This window comes from Helicoverpa zea, chromosome 19 (assembly GCF_022581195.2).
Source record: "Helicoverpa zea isolate HzStark_Cry1AcR chromosome 19, ilHelZeax1.1, whole genome shotgun sequence".
NCBI classification, from domain to species: domain Eukaryota; kingdom Metazoa; phylum Arthropoda; class Insecta; order Lepidoptera; family Noctuidae; genus Helicoverpa; species Helicoverpa zea.
Genome location: NC_061470.1, coordinates 1,438,658 through 1,461,083, shown reverse-complemented (window position 1 = coordinate 1,461,083; position 22,426 = coordinate 1,438,658). Strand labels below are relative to the sequence as shown.

At 35.0% G+C, this 22,426-nt stretch overlaps 4 protein-coding genes across 4 annotated transcripts in view; 3 read left to right on the top strand and 1 right to left on the bottom strand.

Moving 5' to 3' along the window:
- LOC124639718 (phosphatidylinositol transfer protein alpha isoform) overlaps positions 1-2,240 on the top strand; it is a 35,570-nt gene extending 33,330 nt beyond the window's left edge. The window contains exon 8 of the mRNA XM_047177178.1: positions 28-2,240. Coding sequence (XP_047033134.1) covers positions 28-166 — 139 coding nt within the window. The 3' untranslated portion in view covers positions 167-2,240. The remainder of the gene's footprint in view (positions 1-27) is intronic.
- A 720-nt stretch (positions 2,241-2,960) lies between these two features.
- LOC124639717 (N-acetylglucosaminyl-phosphatidylinositol de-N-acetylase) lies at positions 2,961-9,487 on the bottom strand. Its single transcript, XM_047177177.1, has 4 exons — positions 9,005-9,487; positions 8,546-8,836; positions 8,233-8,326; positions 2,961-5,031 (listed from the first exon to the last, which is right to left on the bottom strand). The coding sequence occupies exons 1-4, from the start codon at positions 9,318-9,320 to the stop codon at positions 4,857-4,859; spliced, it is 876 nt and encodes a 291-aa protein (XP_047033133.1). The 5' UTR covers positions 9,321-9,487; the 3' UTR covers positions 2,961-4,856.
- A 95-nt stretch (positions 9,488-9,582) lies between these two features.
- Positions 9,583-12,239, top strand: LOC124639719 (vacuolar protein sorting-associated protein 37C). The gene is made up of 3 exons (XM_047177179.1): positions 9,583-9,833; positions 10,345-10,516; positions 10,894-12,239. Exons 1-3 carry the CDS (start codon positions 9,714-9,716, stop codon positions 11,250-11,252), a joined length of 651 nt encoding a protein of 216 aa, XP_047033135.1. The 5' UTR covers positions 9,583-9,713; the 3' UTR covers positions 11,253-12,239.
- Positions 12,240-13,248: 1,009 nt separating this feature from the next.
- The window catches only part of LOC124639292 (protein strawberry notch), a 38,333-nt gene continuing 29,155 nt past the window's right edge, over positions 13,249-22,426 (top strand). The window contains exons 1-5 of the mRNA XM_047176561.1: positions 13,249-13,441; positions 16,610-16,709; positions 18,790-18,888; positions 19,275-19,382; positions 22,236-22,402. Coding sequence (XP_047032517.1) covers positions 13,439-13,441; positions 16,610-16,709; positions 18,790-18,888; positions 19,275-19,382; positions 22,236-22,402 — 477 coding nt within the window. The 5' untranslated portion in view covers positions 13,249-13,438. The remainder of the gene's footprint in view (positions 13,442-16,609; positions 16,710-18,789; positions 18,889-19,274; positions 19,383-22,235; positions 22,403-22,426) is intronic.

Genomic DNA, 22,426 nt, shown 5'->3' with positions numbered 1-22,426 from the left:
TATTAAATATTTAATGCTGTATTACAGACAAGTATTCTGCTCAATCGACGACTGGTTCGGCATGACGATGGCGGACATCCGCGCCATCGAGGACCGCACCAAGGAGGAGCTCGAGAAGCTGCGCCGCGAGGGCGAGGTCCGCGGCATGCGGGCCGACAACGAGTAGGCACCCGGGCCCCACACACCCGGGCCCCGGGCCCCTGGGCCCCAGCCCCACCAGCGTTCCTCCCTAACCAAATGCTTGGAAAAGCTACATACTTGAATTAAAAATTCATTTCGGTATTAGACTTATTATATAAATGTTAGGCGTTTGACTAAAGGGGTTCATTCACGGAAAACAATGTTTTGTCCATTCTAGTGTAATGTAGCAGTTCAGTTGAACATTAGCGAATGATTGCGCGGTCTAGTACACAAGCAATAACTCCGCGACCGCTCACTGCCCGAGCGCTGGGATTGCATGCCATGTTGCCATGAACAACTTTACCATAACGAGAACCATAACGAATAAACGCCATTCTCAAGCTATTTATTGTTTTATATCAACTACAAACTTTGCATTTCTCTTTTTTAAATATTTTTATGAGTTGTGTGAAACTTTTTGCGAGTCAACAACATTATCCGAGACCTGGCCAAATGTGACGATAAGTGTGGTGTTTATTTATTTTCTGGTCTATTGCCAGGGCCCATACTCGGACATCAGACCTCCCCCACTACCTCCTTTCTACAAGTTTGTCATGGCAACACCAAAAACAACTGCTGGCAGTTGTGACAATGCGGAAATGTTGATTTTATAATTAGTTTCTCTCCTGTAACGTTATGCTTAATAAATCATATATGTTGACATTAGAGAAATGTCCCACATTATTGAACGTGCGATCTCAGTTCAAGCGAGGGCATAGTTTACCATTAGAAAAATGATATAATATGGTATAGATAATATTTAATAACTAATAAGTCGATGTAGTCAGTGGTTAACAGGTAGTGTTGTCGTTACCTAATTAATAAAAAAATATATAAATGTAATTCAATTTGACACTACATTGCAAGGAGAAGTGTGCGGCCATCTTGTATCTTCCGACAGCCGCGAGCTCAGCTCTTGTATTTATATTATAAAGTAATGAATTCTGCGCAATAGTACCGTACGTTAGTCGAGGCACGTTAATAAATTATTGGTGCAATATTGTTTAACAATGGCAACCCTCTGGTAGTCGGGTAGAGAGGGTGTTGCAAGGTGAATGATAGTTAGGCGGTCTCTGGGATATATTATATAGTGGTAACCTCGATAACTTATTTATTGGCGAAGGGTTCAGGTTGCAACATCCTCGGCTAGTGGTGTTTCAATATATTTTGTATGAATAAGTTTTTTTGTTGTTTAACAAATCAGTATTTTTAATAATTGTGTGACATTCCAGTTTGTACCGACGGTGACGTTTTATCGTTTGCTACTTAATCTTTGTTCGCTCTCTTGTGTTCACGCAATGTATGGGATCAGTGGATATGGAATTATTGAATCAGTACAATATTATAAAATTTTATGTGGATATTCATGTTCATAGTGGATTATGTTCCTTATTAACAAATAATTCGGTGTAGCCATGTATCGCGCCGCTGCGGCCGCAGTCCGCGGTGCCCAGTGTACAGCACGGGCTGCGGCCGCGGCGGCTCAGCTTAATATTGCACTTTCTTTTAATTAAGTTTTTTTACTTATGTTGTAATAAGTTTTACATCAAATACAGCGTGATAATATATTTGCGAGTAGTGTTTTTTTGTAGACATAGTAAAGTCGTTGCCAACCCGCTTTTAGCATCGCCTAGTGCTTCTGTTGAACACCTAGTACTTAACTGTTTGTGACGTAACTTCCATTATGAATAGCTCCGCGTTACGACTCCTCAGATATATAGAAGCTTTGCTTGATGTTGTTGAAGCTTATTTGTTGCAGTTACCAAATAAAGTTAAGTACACAAATTATTTTATTTTATTTTTTACCTGGAACAGGTCCTCGGATGCTTGTATTGTAAATTGTTTAAGCTTGTAAGTCATTTCGTCGCTCCACTTCCTAAGTAGTTAAAGAAAATTTTTATCTATAGTCGCTAAAATTGTCAATTTTTAAATGTTTAGCTAATTAAAACGTTTCAAAGTTCTTGCATTGATAAGTATAATTAATGTAACGAAATAACATTTGTTGTAAAATGTACTATGAATATTTTGAGGCCAACACAAATAAAATAATTTAATCTGTGGTAACTTGTTTCTGTTATGTACATTATATTATAAATCACCGGCTTTGAGCTGTGCATTAGCAAAAATTACATTAAAATTGATGACACAAGCATTGTAGCATTATATCGATGAATCACAGCACACTTGACTTATTTTACTTACATATCAACACTGGTAACATTTTACATTTACACTTCTTTGGCTGTGAAAACAACGCCGACATGCATTTAATATGAAAACACGGCAGACGTGGTTCCACTTTTATTTTTTTTCCTTTATCATATTATCATTGAGAGAACAGAATAAAACGCCCCGTTCGTGAGGACACCGTGCGCCTTATGTATCTTGATTCTGTAAGAAGATCGAGATCTGCCTGAGGGATATTGCGGGAAAAAAGATCTGGTAAATGGAACGAGGCACCTAAATTATAATCTACCTCACCTTTTCCCAACTACGGAGGTTTGCTTCCAGTCTAATTGGATGCAGCCGAGTACCACATGGTGCCTATCTGACCTCTTCAACACAACTGATTTTCAAGCTATCGACCCGTCCGGCTGTAACCTTGCCACAAACTAAAGAGAAATAAAACTACAAAATAACATTATGATCACTTTGATCGTTTATTGGACATTAGATAAAATATCAACGTGGAAAAACATTTCAAAATAAATAAATGCCAATTAAACGCGATTTTAAAGAACTGAATATCACAGGATAAACAATACATTTGATCTTATTAAAAAAAAATTGTGGCCAAGTTATAAAAAACATAATTTTTAATAAGTTTAAACAAATTCGTCGTAATTTATAAACACCTACACTAAGTAACAGACTAGCGAATCATTTACAAACATTCAACTGACGAAGCACTCATTTGCAGGTGGAGCCAGGGTATTAAGTAAGTCATAAAATTAGTAAGCGTAGTTATTATACGCCTTCTCTGTAAGAAGGCGTAACTCAACAGTTCGAAAGAAATTCTTAATAAAAATATCCTAGCAACCTCACTGGCAACACTCAACAGAATTAAAAAATTCACACACAATAAATATAGAAATCTCTGTATATCCCATTTGTCTTTTGATTAAGTTATAAATAAAAACTTCGTTCAATATACTTCTTTACAAAAGAATATCAAAGTCAATAAAAGCAAAATTGGACAAATCAGTGAAAATAATAATAGACTTTATGGCTTTGCATTAAAGTTTATAATTCTCAAAGTTGAACCAACCATGGATTGGTCAGAATAAAAAATTAAAAAAAAACATGAATTTTATAGAAATACATTAAAAATGTAAATAAATAGGGAATTTGTTCTTAAATACGTGTAAAAAATCGAACTCATTATATGCCATAGAAACTTCTGTTCTCTACCTATCTCGAACTTTGCACATTCACGATTATCTTACTTTTATCTTTAACATCATTCAATTTATTTCCTAACTAGCCCATTCCCGTGGCGTATCCAGGTAAATATGGGCTATGTCACTCACAAATAACGTAGCTTTCCTTTCTACTGATAAACAAATTTTCAAAGTAGGTTCATCAGTTCCAGATGTTACCCTTAACAATGTCACAAGTCACAAACACACAAGCTTTACCTTTTTTTATAATTTAAAGAATGGATAAGTTGTGTGAAACAACATAGAGAGTTCAATGAAGCATTTTGCGTTCGATTTTACTTTTTAGGAAGATGCCAAGCTGTTTGCCCTTGCACGCTCAAGTATTGTGAAACTAGATTGTACCTAGAAGTCTAGCAACTGCTTTTGGCGAGTTGATTGCTCGATTGATAGTCAGCAGATGGCATTTTAGCAAGGCATGTGAAGAATTGCCATGAAAAAAAAATATTATTTGCTCTGTGAACAGAGCAGGAAGATTTAGACAATATAAAAAGAATATTAACCTCTTTTGCTGCAATAAAACACATTAAAAATGTAGGAAACATATTTTTCTTCTATGTTAGAAAATAATTAAGTAATTGGTACTTTAGTGAGGAACCTTATAAAGGGAAAATAGGAATGACATAAGTGAAAGGTGCATGCAAAGGCATGCTTCTAAGCCCACTAAAATGAAGGTGAATCTTTACTTTAAAATCTTTTTAAATAAGTTTTATCTCTTTACAACCATTAACGTTGATCTAACAAGTAGCCTCCTTACCGTTTTGTAGTAAGCCAATGCTACCACTACATTTTAAACCCACTATCAAATTAGGAGTAGCATTAATTACCAACAAAATATTAAAGTAGCTGGACTATTTACAATAGACATTAAAGACAAGTCATAAAGGTTATGGCACACATGAGCAACACGGCACGGGAGCGGCGCAACTCCAATTCAGTGATTAACTTGTCATTTGAATTTCACCCTTAAATAGTATCTAATATAAAACATTTTATAACGGCAATATAAAAAGCCAAGGAGGTAACAGTGAGGTAGCAACTACCTAACAACAGCTGCCGGGTACCGTGCCATACCATTCATGTGTGGCATGACCTTAACTAACAGACCTAGACTTTTTGAAACATTATCAAAAATGTTATAAAATCTAGCTTTGTCTACGCCAAATGCTTACAAAAATGTTCACTTTTGTCTATTAACAGCGTAAAAGTTTACTTAAAACATGTTGTAAGTCTTTGTACTCAATCGTCTACCTCCAGCTCAAGCTCAATGTCTGCTAAGCTGATTCGTCTGAGGGTGTTGATGATCATGTATCGTGAGAAGAACACGTAGAGGTAGCGGAACCACACCATTTGGGAACGGTGTCGCTTCATCGCGCGGACTATGCGCCGGCTTTCCGTCCAGCGGAGGAAGTATCTGGAATTGAGTATGTAGGTTTGTATTTAAGTCTAGCCTGGGGTTAGTACATAAAGGAGTACATAGGAGTAGTACATAACGGAGTACATAGGAGTAGTACATAACGGAATACATAGGAGTATATAACGGAGTACATAGGAGGAGTATATAGGAGTAGTACATAACGGAGTACATAGGAGTAGTACATAACGGAGTACATAGGAGTAGTATATAACGGAGTACATAGGAGGAGTATATAACGGAGTACATAGGAGGAGTATATAACGGAGTATATAAGAGTAGTACATAACGCAGTACACAGGAGTAGTACATAACGGAGTACATAGGAGTATACTTCGGCCGTTCAGAGAATGCGTTCCTGACACCTATCAGTTAGTCACGACTAGTGATGGGCACAACATAACACTGAGTTCGTTACCGTTCCTTCAAAATGAACCGCCGCATTATTTTAAGATTATTTTCGTTTTAAATTGGCGGAATCATTTGTTTTATATTTTAGTTATTTAAGTGGAAACCAAAAAAAGGTAATATTCATATAATAAAATTGTTTTATTTATTCTTTGTTACAAGTACATTGAATTGAATGTGCGAACAGAATATTAATCAGACTCCGATTTGCTTGAGGAGGTGGTGTCTTCATCATCATCTTCGCCTACATGTATAATTATATTATTATCAATAACAGAATCAATCCTGATATCTCGGTCTAACAAAAGCCGGGTAATCAAATAAAAACAGATCGAAAACACTTGAAAAACGTGGTCTATGCGCACGAAACGACAACGGACGACTGTTTTAGCGTCACAAAATGGCGGCCCATAACGCCATTTGGGGTTACCATTTTTAATCTAAGTATAAAAATGCGGTTTGGTCATAGTTTTATTTTTATATTTCATAAACGTTATAATTAAGTCTTATAGTCCATTATTTTCCAATTCTTAAAAAGAAAATCAAAACGTATTATTTTATATTATAACTGTATAAGAACAGATTACGATACTTGCCTGTTATTTTTAGCACAGCACTACAAAATATAAACCGCTGACATAACCTTGTAATAGCGCAGTATAGATTTAGAAAAATATTGTTTACCAAGTTATTTGACTCTCAGTTTGGCACAAAATTATAACATTCATTGATTATTGATATAATAATGTTGTTTTAATGCTCCTCAATTGTTAAAACGGTAAACAACCAGCAAAAATATTTTTATCGTAACTGCAACGCCATTGCAAAGTTACGTCGTCAGTTCAATCGCGACGTGTCAGGAACGCATTCTCTGAATGGCCGAACTATAGTATATAACGGAGTACATAGGAGTAGTATATAACGGAGTACATAGGAGGAGTATATAACGCAGTATATAAGAGTAGTACATAATGGAGTACATAGGAGTGGTACATAATTGAGTATATAGGAGTAGTACATAACGGAGTACATAGGAGAAGTACATAACGGAATACATAGGAGTATATAAGAGTAGTACATAATGGAGTACATAGGAGTAGTATATAATGGAGTACATAGGAGTAGTATATAACGGAGTACATAGGAGGAGTATATAACGGAGTATATAGGAGTAGTATATAACGGAGTACATAGGAGGAGTATATAACGGAGTATATAAGAGTAGTACATAATGGAGTACATAAGAGTAGTATATAATGGAGTACATAGGAGTAGTACATAATGGAGTACATAGGAGTAGTACATAACGGAGTACATAGGAGTAGTACATAATGGAGTACATAAGAGTAGTATATAATGGAGTACATAGGAGTAGTACATAATGGAGTACATAGGAGTAGTACATAACGGAGTACATAGGAGTAGTACATAATGGAGTACATAGGAGTAGTATATAATGGAGTACATAGGAGTAGTATATAACGGAGTACATAGGAGGAGTATATAACGGAGTACATAGGAGTAGTATATAACGGAGTACATAGGAGGAGTATATAACGGAGTATATAAGAGTAGTACATAATGGAGTACATAGGAGTAGTATATAATGGAGTACATAGGAGTAGTACATAACGGAGTACATAGGAGTAGTACATAATGGAGTACATAGGAGTAGTACACAATGGAGTACATAGGAGTAGTACACAATGGAGTACATAGGAGTAGTACACAATGGAGTACATAGGAGTAGTACATAACGGAGTACATAGGAGTAGTACATAATGGAGTACATAGGAGTAGTACATAATGGAGTACATAGGAGGAGTATATAACGGAGTATATAGGAGTAGTACATAACGGAGTACATAGGAGAAGTACATAACAGAGTACATTGCGGAAGCGCATTGATTTAATAAGGGTTATTCCCGCTCGGTAACACCCTTTCATCAACACTGTTGACAATCAGGAAAAAAAAGTTTCGTTCGTTCGCAGTGTCCATGAATGCTGGTTTTTATTTTTAAAATATGGAAATAAAATGACATGGATTTTTTAAATGTTTTAATGGATTATGTTAGATCTTTTCAAACACAATTAACTAGAAAATAAAAGTGGCCCTATCATGTGCATAATAACCATTTTACATTAAAATAATAAGTAGCATTTGTCAACACTGTGAACGAACGAAACTTTTTTTTCCCGATCGTCAACAGTGTTGATGAAAGGGTGTTACCGAGCGGGAATAACCCGTTAATAATAGAGTAATGAAGTAAATAGGGGTAGTTCATAATTAGACGTAGTTATGCAGAAACGTTCCAACCCACTGTACGCGTAAATGCTTATATCTCAAATTAAACTTGAATTTGAGATATAAGCATTTACGCGTTTCAGTTGTATTCTTTTTTATTCTAACAAGTAAAGGTACTAGAGGTTTTATTGTTGAATTATATTGAGTTTAGATAACCATATGCTAAATTTTAGGCTGTTCAATCACAATAACTCGATTTCGGGTGACTTGTGGGTTGGAACGTTTCCGCATAACTATGTCCAATTATGTAGGAAGAAGAACATACATAAGGGAGTTTCTTATGTTGTTTCTCCTCCTTATGCTCTACCTCTATGTATGACCTTTACATACTAATCCCTTATGAAAATTTCTTAAACATCCTTGTCTTTTATTTGTCAATATCAGATCAATCAGGAAAGACAAGAATAAAAGAAAAGATGAACAAAAAATTATTTTTAATTATATTCTAGAATGCAATCATAGAAGGAAGAAGGTAAATTTTTACTCACCTTTTAGAAGAAAGTAAAAAACTAAGTGGCAGATCCAGGAAGCCTATGTACTTCCTGAATATATTTACTGAATCTAATGTGTATACTGTACATCCTGAAAACAATAGCGATTATTGTTAGACTGCAATTACCTTTTACATTTAAACAAATGTAAGGGTCTGCTTTAACTTTTTTTCAAAAATTGCTTTACGGTTTTAAAATTATTTTTTTATACTCTACAAACCAATAAGTTTTTGTGTATTAGCAGTTTATTTAATAATAGGTATATTTTCTTATTAAAAAATAAATAATAATCTTGTAAAAATTTACTCACTCTGTGGTATTAATTTCTCAACAAACATATAAGCGACTGCATAAAATACAGCGGAGTGATTAGCATGGCCCGACACGCCGCCTCTATCAAACGTAACCAGCGTATCTACATCTATCACTTCTACATGATGATGTATCAGCTTAGCTATCACCGGTACAGGCCACTGGATCCTCGGGTTGTCCTTCAGCCGGTCATCCATTATTATACAAATATTCTGGTTTGGTACGCCAAGTTCTAGACATGCCTCCCATAGTTCCTTCCGTCTTATTTTTCCTTTACCTCCAAAGTTACCTGGAAATTGGTATAGTTTTTTGTAATATCTTGTATAAGAACTGTATAAAGTTGTAATACTAGAGAGATTGAATGTAATCTGAAACTACCTGATTAACATTTGACCTTTACTAATTACATAAATATGAGAGTAAAGTAATAGTTTAGGGTTCAAATAATGTCACGTACCATTTGATAAGCACAGTACGTGTACGTCAGCACCTTGCTCGCACAATCTGAAGATTGTGGGCCCGAAAAACATGCACTCGTCATCCGGGTGAGCTACGACCACCAACACTCGTCTCGCGCCAAGTGCGCCGCGAGTCCGTGTCGGCAGCCGCCTCGCATACCGCCGATACACCAAACAGCACACACACAAGTACCCGAACACCCATAAGCTTATATACAAAGCAAAATTCCTAAAATACAACAACAGTTCCGCGAGCAGTGTCGGGTACAAACTGTAGTAGTATTCTATGTCGTATGGCGGGTCAGCAAGTACCATTTCTGACTAGAACTAAGAGAACTTTTGGTCGTCACAATAAATATGAAAGTTTGTCATATGTTACAATTAGAAATTAGCATTAAATCTTATTTACAATGGGAATTTTGAAAAATCTAAATTGTACTCTCCGAGACCGTCATTTTGACGTACTGATTGAGGTGTTTTCACTTTCGTGATTATCTGCCTGGAGCAAGATTGCCAGTATTCTTAATTCTTTGAAAACGTGTTTAGTTTTTAGACGAATTTAGGTTTGTCAATGTCACTGTCATACGGTCATTGTTGTTGGTTTTATTTTCCTTCTGACGTCTTGCCTTGCAGTAATTATTTTACGATTTTACGTGATTATCCTCGAGATTTACAGCTGCTGAATCGTGATAGCTCGTGATATTCAAGATGATACAGCCGGACTACCCGTCAGCCTTGGGCTTGCTGGCTCATTTGAACTCAGACGAGCTTAAAGAAATGTTAAATGATGACGCTAAATTCGACAGTGTACTGAAGGATGTAAAACAGGTAAAAACAATGAAAATGCCATTAAAATGTGATTCTGGTCTAATTATAAGGTTATGTAGCTATAATAGAATTTATTTAAGCAGTCTGTGTGTATGTTAATGGATCCAATGTACCCTTAATAGTTTCGCAATAACAAGCACAGGATGTACATACAAAGAGTGAGTCATAGTTAGAATTGAATAAACATGCAATCATAACCGCCTCTTGTTATTAATGATAAGAGCTTCTTCGTATAACTATGTATATCAACTGACTATTAAATTGAACTTATTACATGATGATAGAAAACTGTAAAACATACATAACTTGAAAAAAACTCTGTAGTGATTTCTGTCAAACAATATAATAATTTTGCAAAATTAACTAGACCATAATGTTTTATTTAATTGGAATTTGCATTTCTGTACATAAGTATTTCAATTGTTCATAGATCTTGTTTTCATATATTTTTATATCACATAACATTCACATTTCACATTCTAAAATCAAATAAATTCAACAACAACTACAGGTCAAAGATTGGGAGACAGAGCGGGAGATGACAATAGCCAGCAACAGATCTCTGGCAGAGTTCAACCTGGGCAAGGAGCCAGAGCTTGAGGAGGCAAAGGCTCAGGTCCAGGAGAAGTCGGAGATGGGAGAACAACTGTGCTCTCGTATTCAAGAACTGCTGGAGGAATATAGTGAGTACATTCCAAAATCAAACAAAACGTCCATCTTTAACCACTTCCTATGTTTTTGCTGGGAAGAAGAAATGGTGGAATAAACTTCCCAGCAACAATAGTGCTATAACCAGTGTCCTCAATACATAAATCAAATGCTGTAAAGGGTAAAGGTCATGTCTTAGCAGCGAAATAAGAAACTTATAGTTTTTAATTTTTAATTATTTTAAAAGTTTTTATTTTTTTAATTTTTCATATCAATATTTGAAAGTTCATTTATATAAAGCCAAGCTTAACCCAGATATGGGATTTCTTTGGACAAACCTTAGAGTGATGAGAGATTTGATAGTGAAGGAAACCATATGTATCATAATAATGCTTGAATTTTCTTGCACCAGAAACAAAATCGGCGGGCATATCACCAGACACAACTCAAGCTCTACTTCAAACAGCTGCCGCAGAATCCGAGGAGCAATCGGAGAATCTAGCACAAGACTTCCTCTCAGGGAAGATAACCGTTGAGAAATTCCTTGAAGACTTTGAACCAGCTCGCAAGAACATGCATTTAAGGAAGTTCAAAGCCGAGAAAATGGCTGAACTGCTCAGGTCTGGAAATCAGAATTCATTCGGTAACGGATATGCTAAACCGTACCTGCCATACCCAAGCTATGGGCAGCCTCAGGGAGTTCCTAATGTGCCATACCCCATGGGACCACTGAACATGCCAATGCCGGGCATGTATGGTAACCACTTCTGAAGTCAGAGTGTTCATAGATCTTGTTTTCATAGATGTTCAATTTTTAGATTGAAACTATAAATATAAATCAAATATTGTTTTATAGTGACTTGTTGTGCCAGTATTGGCCTCACTTTAAAATATCTATTTTAAAAATATAATTCTATCATGTCAAGATTGATTGATTGACTGACTGATTGATAACCTAAAATGTGTCAAAAGGAACAGAAACAAAAAACCTGTGTTATTCAAGCACTTGTTACATAATTGAAAATCAATTTAGACCTTTGATTGTATTGGAGTTGTAAAAAAACCTCTATATGACAGTTGTCATTTGATTGCCTTAGTTATGATTTAACCTTATGTATGATTTTTTAAATTTTGTATTATCTAAAAATGCATTGCACCTTTAATCTAGAAAAAAACGTTAGGAATTGTTTAGTGACCATTACATTCAGCAATCACACAAAATTTTAAATAGCGTAAATGAAATACTCTTATAATAGAAAATCATATATGTGCATAAAATAGATGGATATATCGCACCATTAGATAATAGAGCCATTCAATGCAAAACCTGAAATGCTGTTATCAATCTAAAGATTTTTTTTTTTTTGATTGATAATAACATTTCCTCCTATGTGCTAAGACTAACCGAAAAATAACATAGAACTTATCAAAATATAATCTGTAATTTGTATAAAACATACATTCATTAAAAACTACTTGAATATTTGAACGGCCGTCAATCGACCATACAGGTTGATAAATATGAATGTTAATAGGTGTTTTTAGTTATACAACCTGTGAAGTGTCAATTCTAATTATTCACATTTTAATGACGTATTTGCGACGAATTCTTATGTCTTTCCTATCAATCATTTGATTGATTGATTGAAGAATCGGATAATCACGGTATGGAACCGGCATTAAGTGAGAATTCGGGGTTATTATAGGGAATAGTTATTTCATTGATTATTTTAAAAGATAAACTGTCCGCTTGATGTTGGTGCTTAGTAGAAGAAATGTGATTTAAAACGATATGAATTTAGTAATAGTTATTGAAATAAATACATTTTGCTCGGTGTATAGTTTGTATTTCTTTTAACAAGCCTTCCTTTACCAATCTTTATATTTTAAAATATTTTTGTCAGCATCCGGCTATGGGAAGTAGCTATCTCGGGACGTGGGTGTAACCACGGGCAGAAAGCTAGTTTCTAATACATAGAAACTTTATGACTGACGATTTGAAAAGGGGTCCATTTTTAGTTTAAAGTCCTTTGCATTTTAATTTCTATTTTTAAAATTGTTTAACGGTTGGGACTCCCAGATCACAGTGAGTGAGAAGAAGTCAAGCAGAAGGCAAGAATTATTTTGTTATAATAGCTTTCGGATCCTGTACTTGTTCTAAAGGCTGCACCATACAGCCGGAATTATTCGAATCCGAAAAATAAAACTATTTTAATATACTGCTTCACATTAATTGTATTAATCATTCAGAATAATCATATCTTTCTTCAATTCAGTGTGTATCTGCATTGATTGATCTATCCGCAGCTTTGACTTCAACACAGCGTAACTGAGAAAATTCAGAATCATGTTGGGGCGTGTGCGTTGACTCATAGAATGAAAATGTATGGAAACCAGAGCGTTTGGATTTATTTTCATATTTTGAATTCCAGACGTCACAATTCTGCGCCTTCTTTACTTTTCTAAAATGCTTTAATAATAATTAATGAATTTTAATGGAGAGAGCTATTCCATCTGTGTGAGGCCGCCTTATTTTTCAGATTGACGCTTTTGACACAACTTACGTTTGGATATGAGTTTCATAATATCATTTAAATCTGTAATGTTTTCCACTATTTGCAAGTTTGAATTTTATTTATGTTTCAAATTCACTACTACTACTTTGATTTTTCCTTAGTATCACATGTATAATTTGTTTACAGCTAAATTGTTTTGTCATTGTCTCACTTCCGAACGTGTATCCGAAACGGAGAGTTCTTTTCTCTCTGCTTTTTTTAATATGGCGGAAGCACTGACCGCCGTTCGGACGTCTGCATTTTTTATTATCGTGAAATAAGAAGTGTCTCCCTAATATTTCATAAGTGTGTGAAACCGAAGTGTATTATTAAAACTGTGTATTCGTTGCGTTTATAAATAATATATCAAAGTGCTTCAAATCGTTACATTCATCTAAAAAAATGGTAATGATAGTTTTTTGTTTTGATACTTTTTTACAAACTTTACTTTGCTGAAAAATGTGTTTTTCACATTTTTCCTTGTAATTACTGTTATAATAACCGGGATAAACTGGGGCAATGGTTTCTATTATGAACGAAGGTCATAAAAACAGGATTTTTTCGTTTTTTTTCTTTGTTTTCAATTTTTCTAACCAAAAAAAACTGTCATAAGGTGATGTCGATCTCACATGTGATATTATTTCAATGTTTCTTTGTTAGATGAGGCATTTGATCATGATCCCGGGGACTTAATTATTCAAGCTGGGTGTGGCTGTATTGATTTTCTTGGAAGGTTCTAGGTATAGTGTTAGAATACGTCTTGAAGTACTGCACTGTGCCTGTGTCTAGCACACTGCTACAATGCGGTGTTCACGCGTTGTGATCGATGCTCACTTCAATTGCGATCATGGAAACTGCTTCTTTAGCTGCTATTTACGCTAGCATCTTACGAGAATACGATAAATGCGTATTTACTGAAATACAAATGCTGTAACATTGAATTTTGTTGTTGCTCAATGCATGCACTTACTTATCATGGTGGAAAGTAAAATAGTCATAAAAAGAGCATTATAAAACCATGTTATCAGTTATGTAAGGATTTTTACTGTATTTTGGTGCTTTTGCCAACTATAGAAAATGTAATAATTCACATTGTGCCAAGACTTTTTAGTGTTTGTCTGGTTACTCCTAATACTTGTCTATGATATTTTTTTACCTTTCCAAATATATTTGGTTGATTACTTATAAACTTCATGTTATTAATTTAGGATATTATTTTTATATAGATTGAAAGAAACCAAAATAAACAAATGTTTACCAGATTAAGTTTTATAGGATTGTTTTTATTTTTCTAATGATTTTCTCATTAGGTTTATTACAATTGTACTATAAATGGTTTATCTCCATTCTTCCGTAAATAACAACTGGTTACAAACAGAACAACATTTAGGAAATAAACTTAATTTTTTCCTCATTCTTTACAATAAAGTAGGCAAAGCTTTTATCAATACTTCCAATGCTTTACAATGGTTAATAAAATAATAATTACTACTATGTGAAGTCACACATTTGGAATAAATATTATGAAATTTTTACAGTCCTTATCTATAAAAAGTCAAGGACTTTGAAAGTTCACTATATTTTTCTATTTTAAGCTGTAACTTAAAAGCTTACAATATCTTCCAAGACCAATAATTGAATACAGATCAATTAAAGATATACATATCACCAAAATCTATCTAGAAATGTTTGTCTATTTACTAACTCCAAATATTATAATCATAATGAATTAATTATTTGGAATCTTAATAGTATGAGATCATCTTCCAAATTAAAGCAATAATCTAGACATGTTGAAATATCTATTATAAGCATACTTTCTCTCTTTGGTTAAAACCTAATTGTTTTTTTTTTTTTTAATTGAAGTATCAATTTCTACATCATAATACACATTAGTATAGTTTAATATTGATGGACATTTTAAGGGGAAAACAATCATAACCTATTTCTATATAAAATGAAAGTTGAGGTCAAATCAATTACACATTATTATCAAGGTTATCTCGAGTAAAATATAAACACTGTTTATTATCCCAAACATATAGTTAACAAGTATTGTCAAAACATTAGTAAGAACTATCATATTTTGTTAGACAGTAAAATTTCTTATATAATATTTAAATTTGAAAGTTTATAATATATGTTAATCCGTATGTATAGATATTTGTTCTTCCTTCAATCTTAAACTACTGAATGGATTTTGATTAAACATCTTAGGAACATAGTATATGTAATCAAAGGAACACACAATCTACTTGGTACACAGGTGAAACCGCAAGCAATAGCTTATGAGTAATTTACTGAGTCAGCTAGATTTAGTTACAACTTACCACCACACCAAATAAACAAAAAGAGGTTTAGTTCAAGCAGAGTATGTTTACAAAAATGTCATGTGCAGAACATTAAAAATCGGCCACGGAGTGGTGTTACATTGTCGCCCAATAACTCCCAGTATTGAATTTAATAGGCCAACTGGATGCATTTATTGAATACTGCAAGTCAACCATATTGTATGTCACCGAGAGAGAAGAGAAATTGGTATTACAAAAGTTGACCTTGACAATGTTAGGAAGATCTTGAACTATTTATAGCTTGGAAGAAATCAAGGTCACTACTAGTCCTAGCACTTGAATTCTTTGATTTGCCAAGGTTATCTATCTATGTGATAGTGAATTAAATATTTCATTAATGCTTACTCATTGTGAGTCTGGGTTACATGCGGTAATGTTGGAACTGAAAATGGGTATACAATGTTTTTATTGTTTTATGGAAAGTTGCTGTTGATAAAGTTATTGCAATGGGAAAAATAACACTCAAATGTAGTATGTGTGTGTATGCAGTTTGCATAGGTATCTACATGTCAACAGTAAAAAAAAAATTGCTTTACTCAAAATATTAATTAGTATGGTGCACAGGTTCAATGGTACTTCTGACCTTGTAATGAACAGTGCCACATTATTGACTGTATACTCTATTGCCATTTTTATCTTTGCTGTCTTGTAGGCAGGAAAAGATGTGGGCTAGACACTAGACTTTTTTTTTATTCTGCCTACATTCTGCCCACCATTGGGAGAAAGCCATAATATTTTAAAAGAATTTTCAATACATAATGTATTTTTAGTTACCCAGCTCAAATATAACTCGCACTAGTATAGATTGATAGATTAAGTAGTATATGAAAACAATCAAAAATATAAGGAAACCCAAGGTTGACCTTGACTTTCGGGTATTCCCCGGAAAATGTGGCGTTGGAGCTAATTTATAGCTACGAAAATGAATATTAACAGTCTATTTCTATTTATCTAAATAAATATACTTGTGAATGAATCTGTTTTAGGGTACAAACGTCGAAACAGAATTCAGTTAAAAAAGAGATAAACAGTAGCATATGTGTTTGTCTTATGAATGAGCTATGTTACAGCATATTTCATCAAAACCGGTTCAATAATTTATTTTGTCTGAAAGAGTTACAGACTTTTAGGTTTATATTTATTCTAGCCCAAAAATTCTATAGCTTTAATTTGGTCATCTAGTTGTTCTCTTAGTTAACATTGTTTTGTTTACTGTTTCTAGTCTAAACGTTCGGCGTATGATGACGAGGATAATCCACCGACACCCTCCGACGACTCGGACTTCGATGATGACGAGGATCCAGACAACCTGGAGGTGCCAGGTTAGTCATACCATACCTGTTATTTATATCGTAATTACATATACCTAGTTTATGGCGTTGCCCGGGTAACTGGGTTGAGGAGGTCAGATAGGCAGACGCTCCTGGTAAAACATTGGTACTCAGCTGCATCTGGTTAGACTGTAAGCCGGTCCCAACACAGTTGGGAAAAGGCTAGGTAGATGATGAGTTTTATATTCATCATCATCATCTTCATCATCTCAGCCATAGGACGTCCACCGCTGAACATAGGCCTAAATTTTATATTAGGTACTACAAATACATGTCAAACCATTTTGCTACGCTGATGTTGGCAACTGGTAACTTCACGAACGCGTATGCGCAAGCCGTCAAATGGTTGACTTCAGAGCGGCAAAGTTAAACGAAAACAAAAATGTATGAGAATACGGTGACAATGTATTCGAGATGGCAAAGATACATCTTTTTACGTGCAATGTTACTTTACAACTGTATGAGAAAAGCCGTAAAGTAGGTAGTAAAAGGTAAGCGGAAATGTACTTACCTGTAGCAACTCTTAAGTTGGCAACATTGTTGGAGCAAGATCACAGACATAGGTACAGCCTTCCTTCTATCAGTTAAAGCACTTAAAACAAAAAACAGCCTTGTTCTTATGAGATACAGTACAAGCGATTCATGATTAGATCCTCCTCACAGCCTCGAGTCTAACAGACTGATATTTGCCTGAAATAACCGAGATTCGCTGTTCCAGATGTTCGTTTCTTATCTTAAAAATATGCCTGCAAACAAAGGTGGATTAGGCAGTAAAAGTCTGATTCTCTTGCGCCCACTGAGGGAGGGGTCCTCTCAGCAAAAAGGATCTGAACTACATTGTCAAGTATTATACCCAAGGCATTCATGTTGATTGATAGGCCTGCCAGGGTTACAATGCCTACAAGCATTACTGAGGCCCCGGAAAGCAAGGGACTCTTAAGGGAATATATTAGGATTTCGATAAGTACTAACAAGAGTGTCTGATCTGGTAATTTTGACCACGAAAAACCCATTACGCACTATAGAAAACTGGGCGGTGTTAGTTTTTATTCTTTTTTAGACCACCTGAGTTTCCGCAGAGATCGAAAATCCCGGATCATGAGATCGGAAACTCCGAACTGTATTTTTTATTGAAATTAATGTAAATACATTCTTATTTTGAATAACGTTCAAGGGTGCATTTTATTATGTATCAAGGTGACATTGGGGATATTCATAAATGTGCAAGAAACAGTTGTTTTGCGTAGAATCAAGTGTTACCGTAGGTCCATGAATTCAGAAATTTCTTTATGGCACACTGCAAATGTTAACTGTCTGCGGTTTGTAAAGGAGATGTAAATCTCATCCCGACTATCATTTGAACATAAACAATTTGAAAACCAGTCTTAATTGGTATTGGGTGATCAGAGAAAATGTTGAATAGTTCAAATTGGAAGTCGCTCCATGTAATACATTGGTAGTCGGCTGCATCTAGTTAGACTGCAAGCCGACCCCAACATGGTTGTAAAATGGCTAGCCGAATGGAATAAAATAAAACGAATGGATGAAAGAAAGTTTGTCTTGACGAGTGTTCGGACACGAGACAGATAGGTCGATGTGTTATTAACCCAAACAAAATACATATTGACCTTGGCACTCCCGACGCCGCGACTATTTAAACTATGACTTATCGGACAGTCCTACGTGTATGGGGAAGTCCCAGACATTAGAACTTAATTAAAATGGGGCCACCAGTGCTCTATTACGAGAGTTTTATATCGGTATTTTCTCCTTAAATTCGTGATTCTTATTGAAACGAGAATTTTTATTGAAACTAGGCTAGTTTGTAGCACTTTTTACGTCAAAATTAAAAAAGGACAGCACCCCAAAACGCCCCCCTTTTTTCACCACTTCCCAGTGCTTCATTATGGCTGGGAAGAAGAAGCGGTGCAGTAACAATAGGCGCATAGGCCTATTTGAAATTTTTTTGAGTTTTAGTTTACTTTCCTACTTCGAAAAGATTTCGTAAGTAGGCTTGCGTTACTATTTTTTCTAACATAACTATTATTTATATATTTGTATATTTAATCAGGTGGGGGAAAAACCCTGGCGGCAGCGGCCAGCATGGCTGCGAAGAAGGTCACAGTCACTCCACAGGTCACTGTCAAACCGACCACAAATCCACTTGCAGGTGAGTGCACATAGATGTTATATCATGTTGAATTTTGTCTTCAGAATAAGCAGTAGAAAGTAGTGATTACTTATCTATTTCTCCATTTCGTCCAAGTTTTGACATAAGGGAAGATTGAACCTATATTTTTTTTGGTGAATGTATCATCCGTACTTGTTATTTGATCGCCTAGATTCACGGAAAAAAAATGAATGTCGTTCTGAAGCAGAATCTATCTATAGTTTTCGCGAACCCTGATAGTATTTTCAGTTCTTAATTGTAACCAAGTTTAACTTAAAGTTTCTTCAGTTGGACATCCTCTCAAATTATCTGTTCTGGAATCATTTTTCTATATATATAATACTTTTATAAATATTTAATATCCTAATCGATCCTCGTTTCCGCAGCGCCATCTGGGCAGGCGTTCGGCCAAGCCAGCAACGTGAAGCCGATCAAGATATCAGCCAGTTCTCTCACCAAACCTATCAATATAGCGGGGCTCGGCAGAGGAGCAAGTAAGACTCGTTTTTGTATTGCTTTTTTATATTGCAAGAAAATATGGTCTAAAATAATGCTGAAAATACCTAATTAGAAGCCAGATATTTTCTGAGACTTCTAAATAAGTAACTTTAAAGGCACATTTACTTTTAAAAGTAGTTCGAAGTAAACTGGCCCTACCTTACAGATTTTGATATCAATGGTATACTCAGCATTATTTTGTGAAGTTGTAATTTCTACGTCTCCAAATGAGATGGATTAAAAATTGTTGCACCTAGACTTACAAATTCACTCTAATATAACCGTCACATTTAGGTATTGTCGATACATAATTTTAACATTTTAAATAAGGTCCAGTTAAAAACGGTGTTATGGTTCTAAGCGCTTTCTTAACTATTATGTCTTAGGTATATAAAAGGTTGATTTTTGCTATCGCATTTGTTATATGTTTATAACCGCAACGCTGAAATTGTTATAGTAACGTGTCATTAAATTCTGACACTGCGACAACCAAACCAAAAAATCGTAAAAAGTTGGCCAAAATATTTAGCCAGCATTCAAAACAACAGTTTAAGATTTACTGCATGGTTTCAATAAAAAAATATTTCTCTAAACGCCATAAAAATGGTTAGACTGCGAACGCTAAACGGCGCGAAATCTAAAATGTCGTAGGATCTGTAAAAGGTGGAAAATACCATATTTTTGGACTTGAAATTAAATGCGGGGCTAATCGTAAGTAGACTATCTTAACTTATATTATAAATGAGAATGAAATTTTGTTCGTCTTATAATATCTGTACTTTTTTGGTAGTTTGTTATCGTAAAGACACTACCCACACAAAACCTATTTCTAGAATATATCTTTTCCCAGCACGCCTACAGAAAATTTAAAAAAATATTCTCTTCCGTTGCCTATCGAAATCGTATTGTAGAAAAGGGGGTTTTTAACCCAATGCAAAATTCCGCGCAAAAAAATGACAAACATATAATATTAGTGAAACAGCTACAATATAAGGTGGTTTTGCATAGCGCCGGCCGTGGCCGCGGCGCCGCCCTTTGCGGCCGGCTCGTCAGCCGCCTACAGCGCCGCTTCGCTACTCGCTCAGAGTGAGTACGGTGTAGCCCGCGATATTTTTGTGTATTGTATAAATATAGTTTTTTTATATTGTAGTTTTTTTTGGTGTATATGATGATGTTTTTGAAAATTTTTGGAGGATTTTTTAAATGTCTTTTGGGATTCGCAATGATATTTCATTGTGCTGTCTAGTTTATTCGCAATCTTTAAGATTCAGAAGTTGTATTTTGGAAAAACCAAACAAATTCTTGTGTTTTTGGTCATTTTATAAAAGCACTTCTTTAGATAATTTGTACATAAAGTCATGTTTGTAAGCAATTTGTGAAAATAAAAACTATTTTTGGACATCCTCCAAAAGTAAATAAAAGATCATCATGTATTTATTTGTATTTTATAACTCTAGTACCCGTAGTGAACTATCTTTCTAAGCTTGTTCTAGCTAACATTTCCATGTAGTATATTTGTGTAAATGGTATGCAAGCTAACAATCGATGCGGTCCGAGCCAATTTTACTAAGTTATTCATGATATATCGGTCTGACTGACCGACAGTATAGCCTCGGATTGCCCTGCTTTAGTCTTCAGGCATATTTATAGATCTGACCTGAATTAGGTATATATACACACGTTATACTGTAGGTCCCGGCTGTCATTGAACATCCTTGGCAGTCGTTACGGGTAGTCAGAAGCCAGTAAGTCTGGCACCAGTCTAACCAAGGGTTATTGGGTTGCCCGGGCAACTGGGTTGAGGAGGTCAAATAGGCAGTCGCTCCTTGTAAAACACTTGCACTTTTCCGGTTAGATTGGAAGCCGATCCCAACATAATTGGGAAAAGGCTCGAGAGATGGGATGATTATATATTATTTTCAACGTAACCGGTTTAAAAGGAAAAATTTAAGTTTGTACTGAAGCCATAGAAATCAGAAGGTTCAGAAATACCCTACAAATTGTTGATGAAAATTTGTTTTGCAATAGTTCTGAAGGGTTGATATTTTTCAAAGGATTTCTTAGTAAATGTTTTAATTGTATAATCAGAACAATTAAGGACCCTTTTTAGAAACTTTGGAATGGCTTGAACTTTTTTGTAGTTATATTTAAAAACATTTTCAAAACTGGAAATGGAAAACAATATAGCATGAAAATATATGTATCGATTGCGTTCTTTTGTACATTTTAGTGTGGAATGGGAACTTTTGCCTTGAATTTTGAATTATTATCTGATATCAGATCTATTTTTCGTTGAATGTTTTAAATGAATTTTTTCTTCTATTGATTGTACGTTGAAAAAAATTGTTTGCGTAGTATTCATATAATTTAAGTAATCCTAAAAGTAGCTACCTACTTACTGCTATTTTTAAAATTCCTAGTATTTTTAGCTTTTTATTCGTAGGCTGCGTATTTTTAGTGTAGGTAGTGTAATGCGATTGTTCGGGCGTTTTGAAGTAATGTAATAGGCCTATTTTTATGTTTGTGTACTATTTGCGCTAAGTATGCGTGTAATAATAACATTGTATATTAACAGAATTCTTGTTATTTTATAATACCTTTTGGGCGTAGAATTGGCTTCCACACATTTTCATTTTGTTTTTAGAATGAATCAAGAATATTGGTTGCAGCCACTTCTCTACTCCAATACCTAAAATAACCCACCAAACATCGATTTTACCCCAACAAAATTCACTACAGCGCCATCTATCTTCTAACCTCTAAAACTGAGAACAGCGCCATCTATCTTTCAACCTGTAAAACTGAGAACAGCGCCATCTATTATCAGCTAACGTCTGCTTGTCCAACAGTGGAGATGGTGGGCATGACGGGCATGAACTCGTATCTACTGCAGAACCTCAACCAAATACTAGCTTCTGGCATGGGCGGCCCGCTGGCTGGCATGCTGAACCAGTTCGTACCGGTTGCGCCCGGTTGGGCACAGGGCAAGCCGGGGAATATGTGGCAACAGGAGAAGGTAAGGATGTGCAGTTTTAGAAAG

Coding starts and splice junctions, on each gene's coding strand:
- LOC124639719 (XM_047177179.1), top strand. CDS start 9,714: ATGATACAGCCGGACTACCCGTCAGCCTTGGGCTTGCTGGCTCATTTG. Junction 9,834..10,344: donor TACTGAAGGATGTAAAACAG/GTAAAAACAATG, acceptor CAACAACTACAG/GTCAAAGATTGGGAGACAGA. Junction 10,517..10,893: donor AGAACTGCTGGAGGAATATA/GTGAGTACATTC, acceptor TTCTTGCACCAG/AAACAAAATCGGCGGGCATA.
- LOC124639717 (XM_047177177.1), bottom strand. CDS start 9,320: ATGGTACTTGCTGACCCGCCATACGACATAGAATACTACTACAGTTTG. Junction 8,837..9,004: donor CGTACTGTGCTTATCAAATG/GTACGTGACATT, acceptor ACCAATTTCCAG/GTAACTTTGGAGGTAAAGGA. Junction 8,327..8,545: donor TGAGAAATTAATACCACAGA/GTGAGTAAATTT, acceptor TATTGTTTTCAG/GATGTACAGTATACACATTA.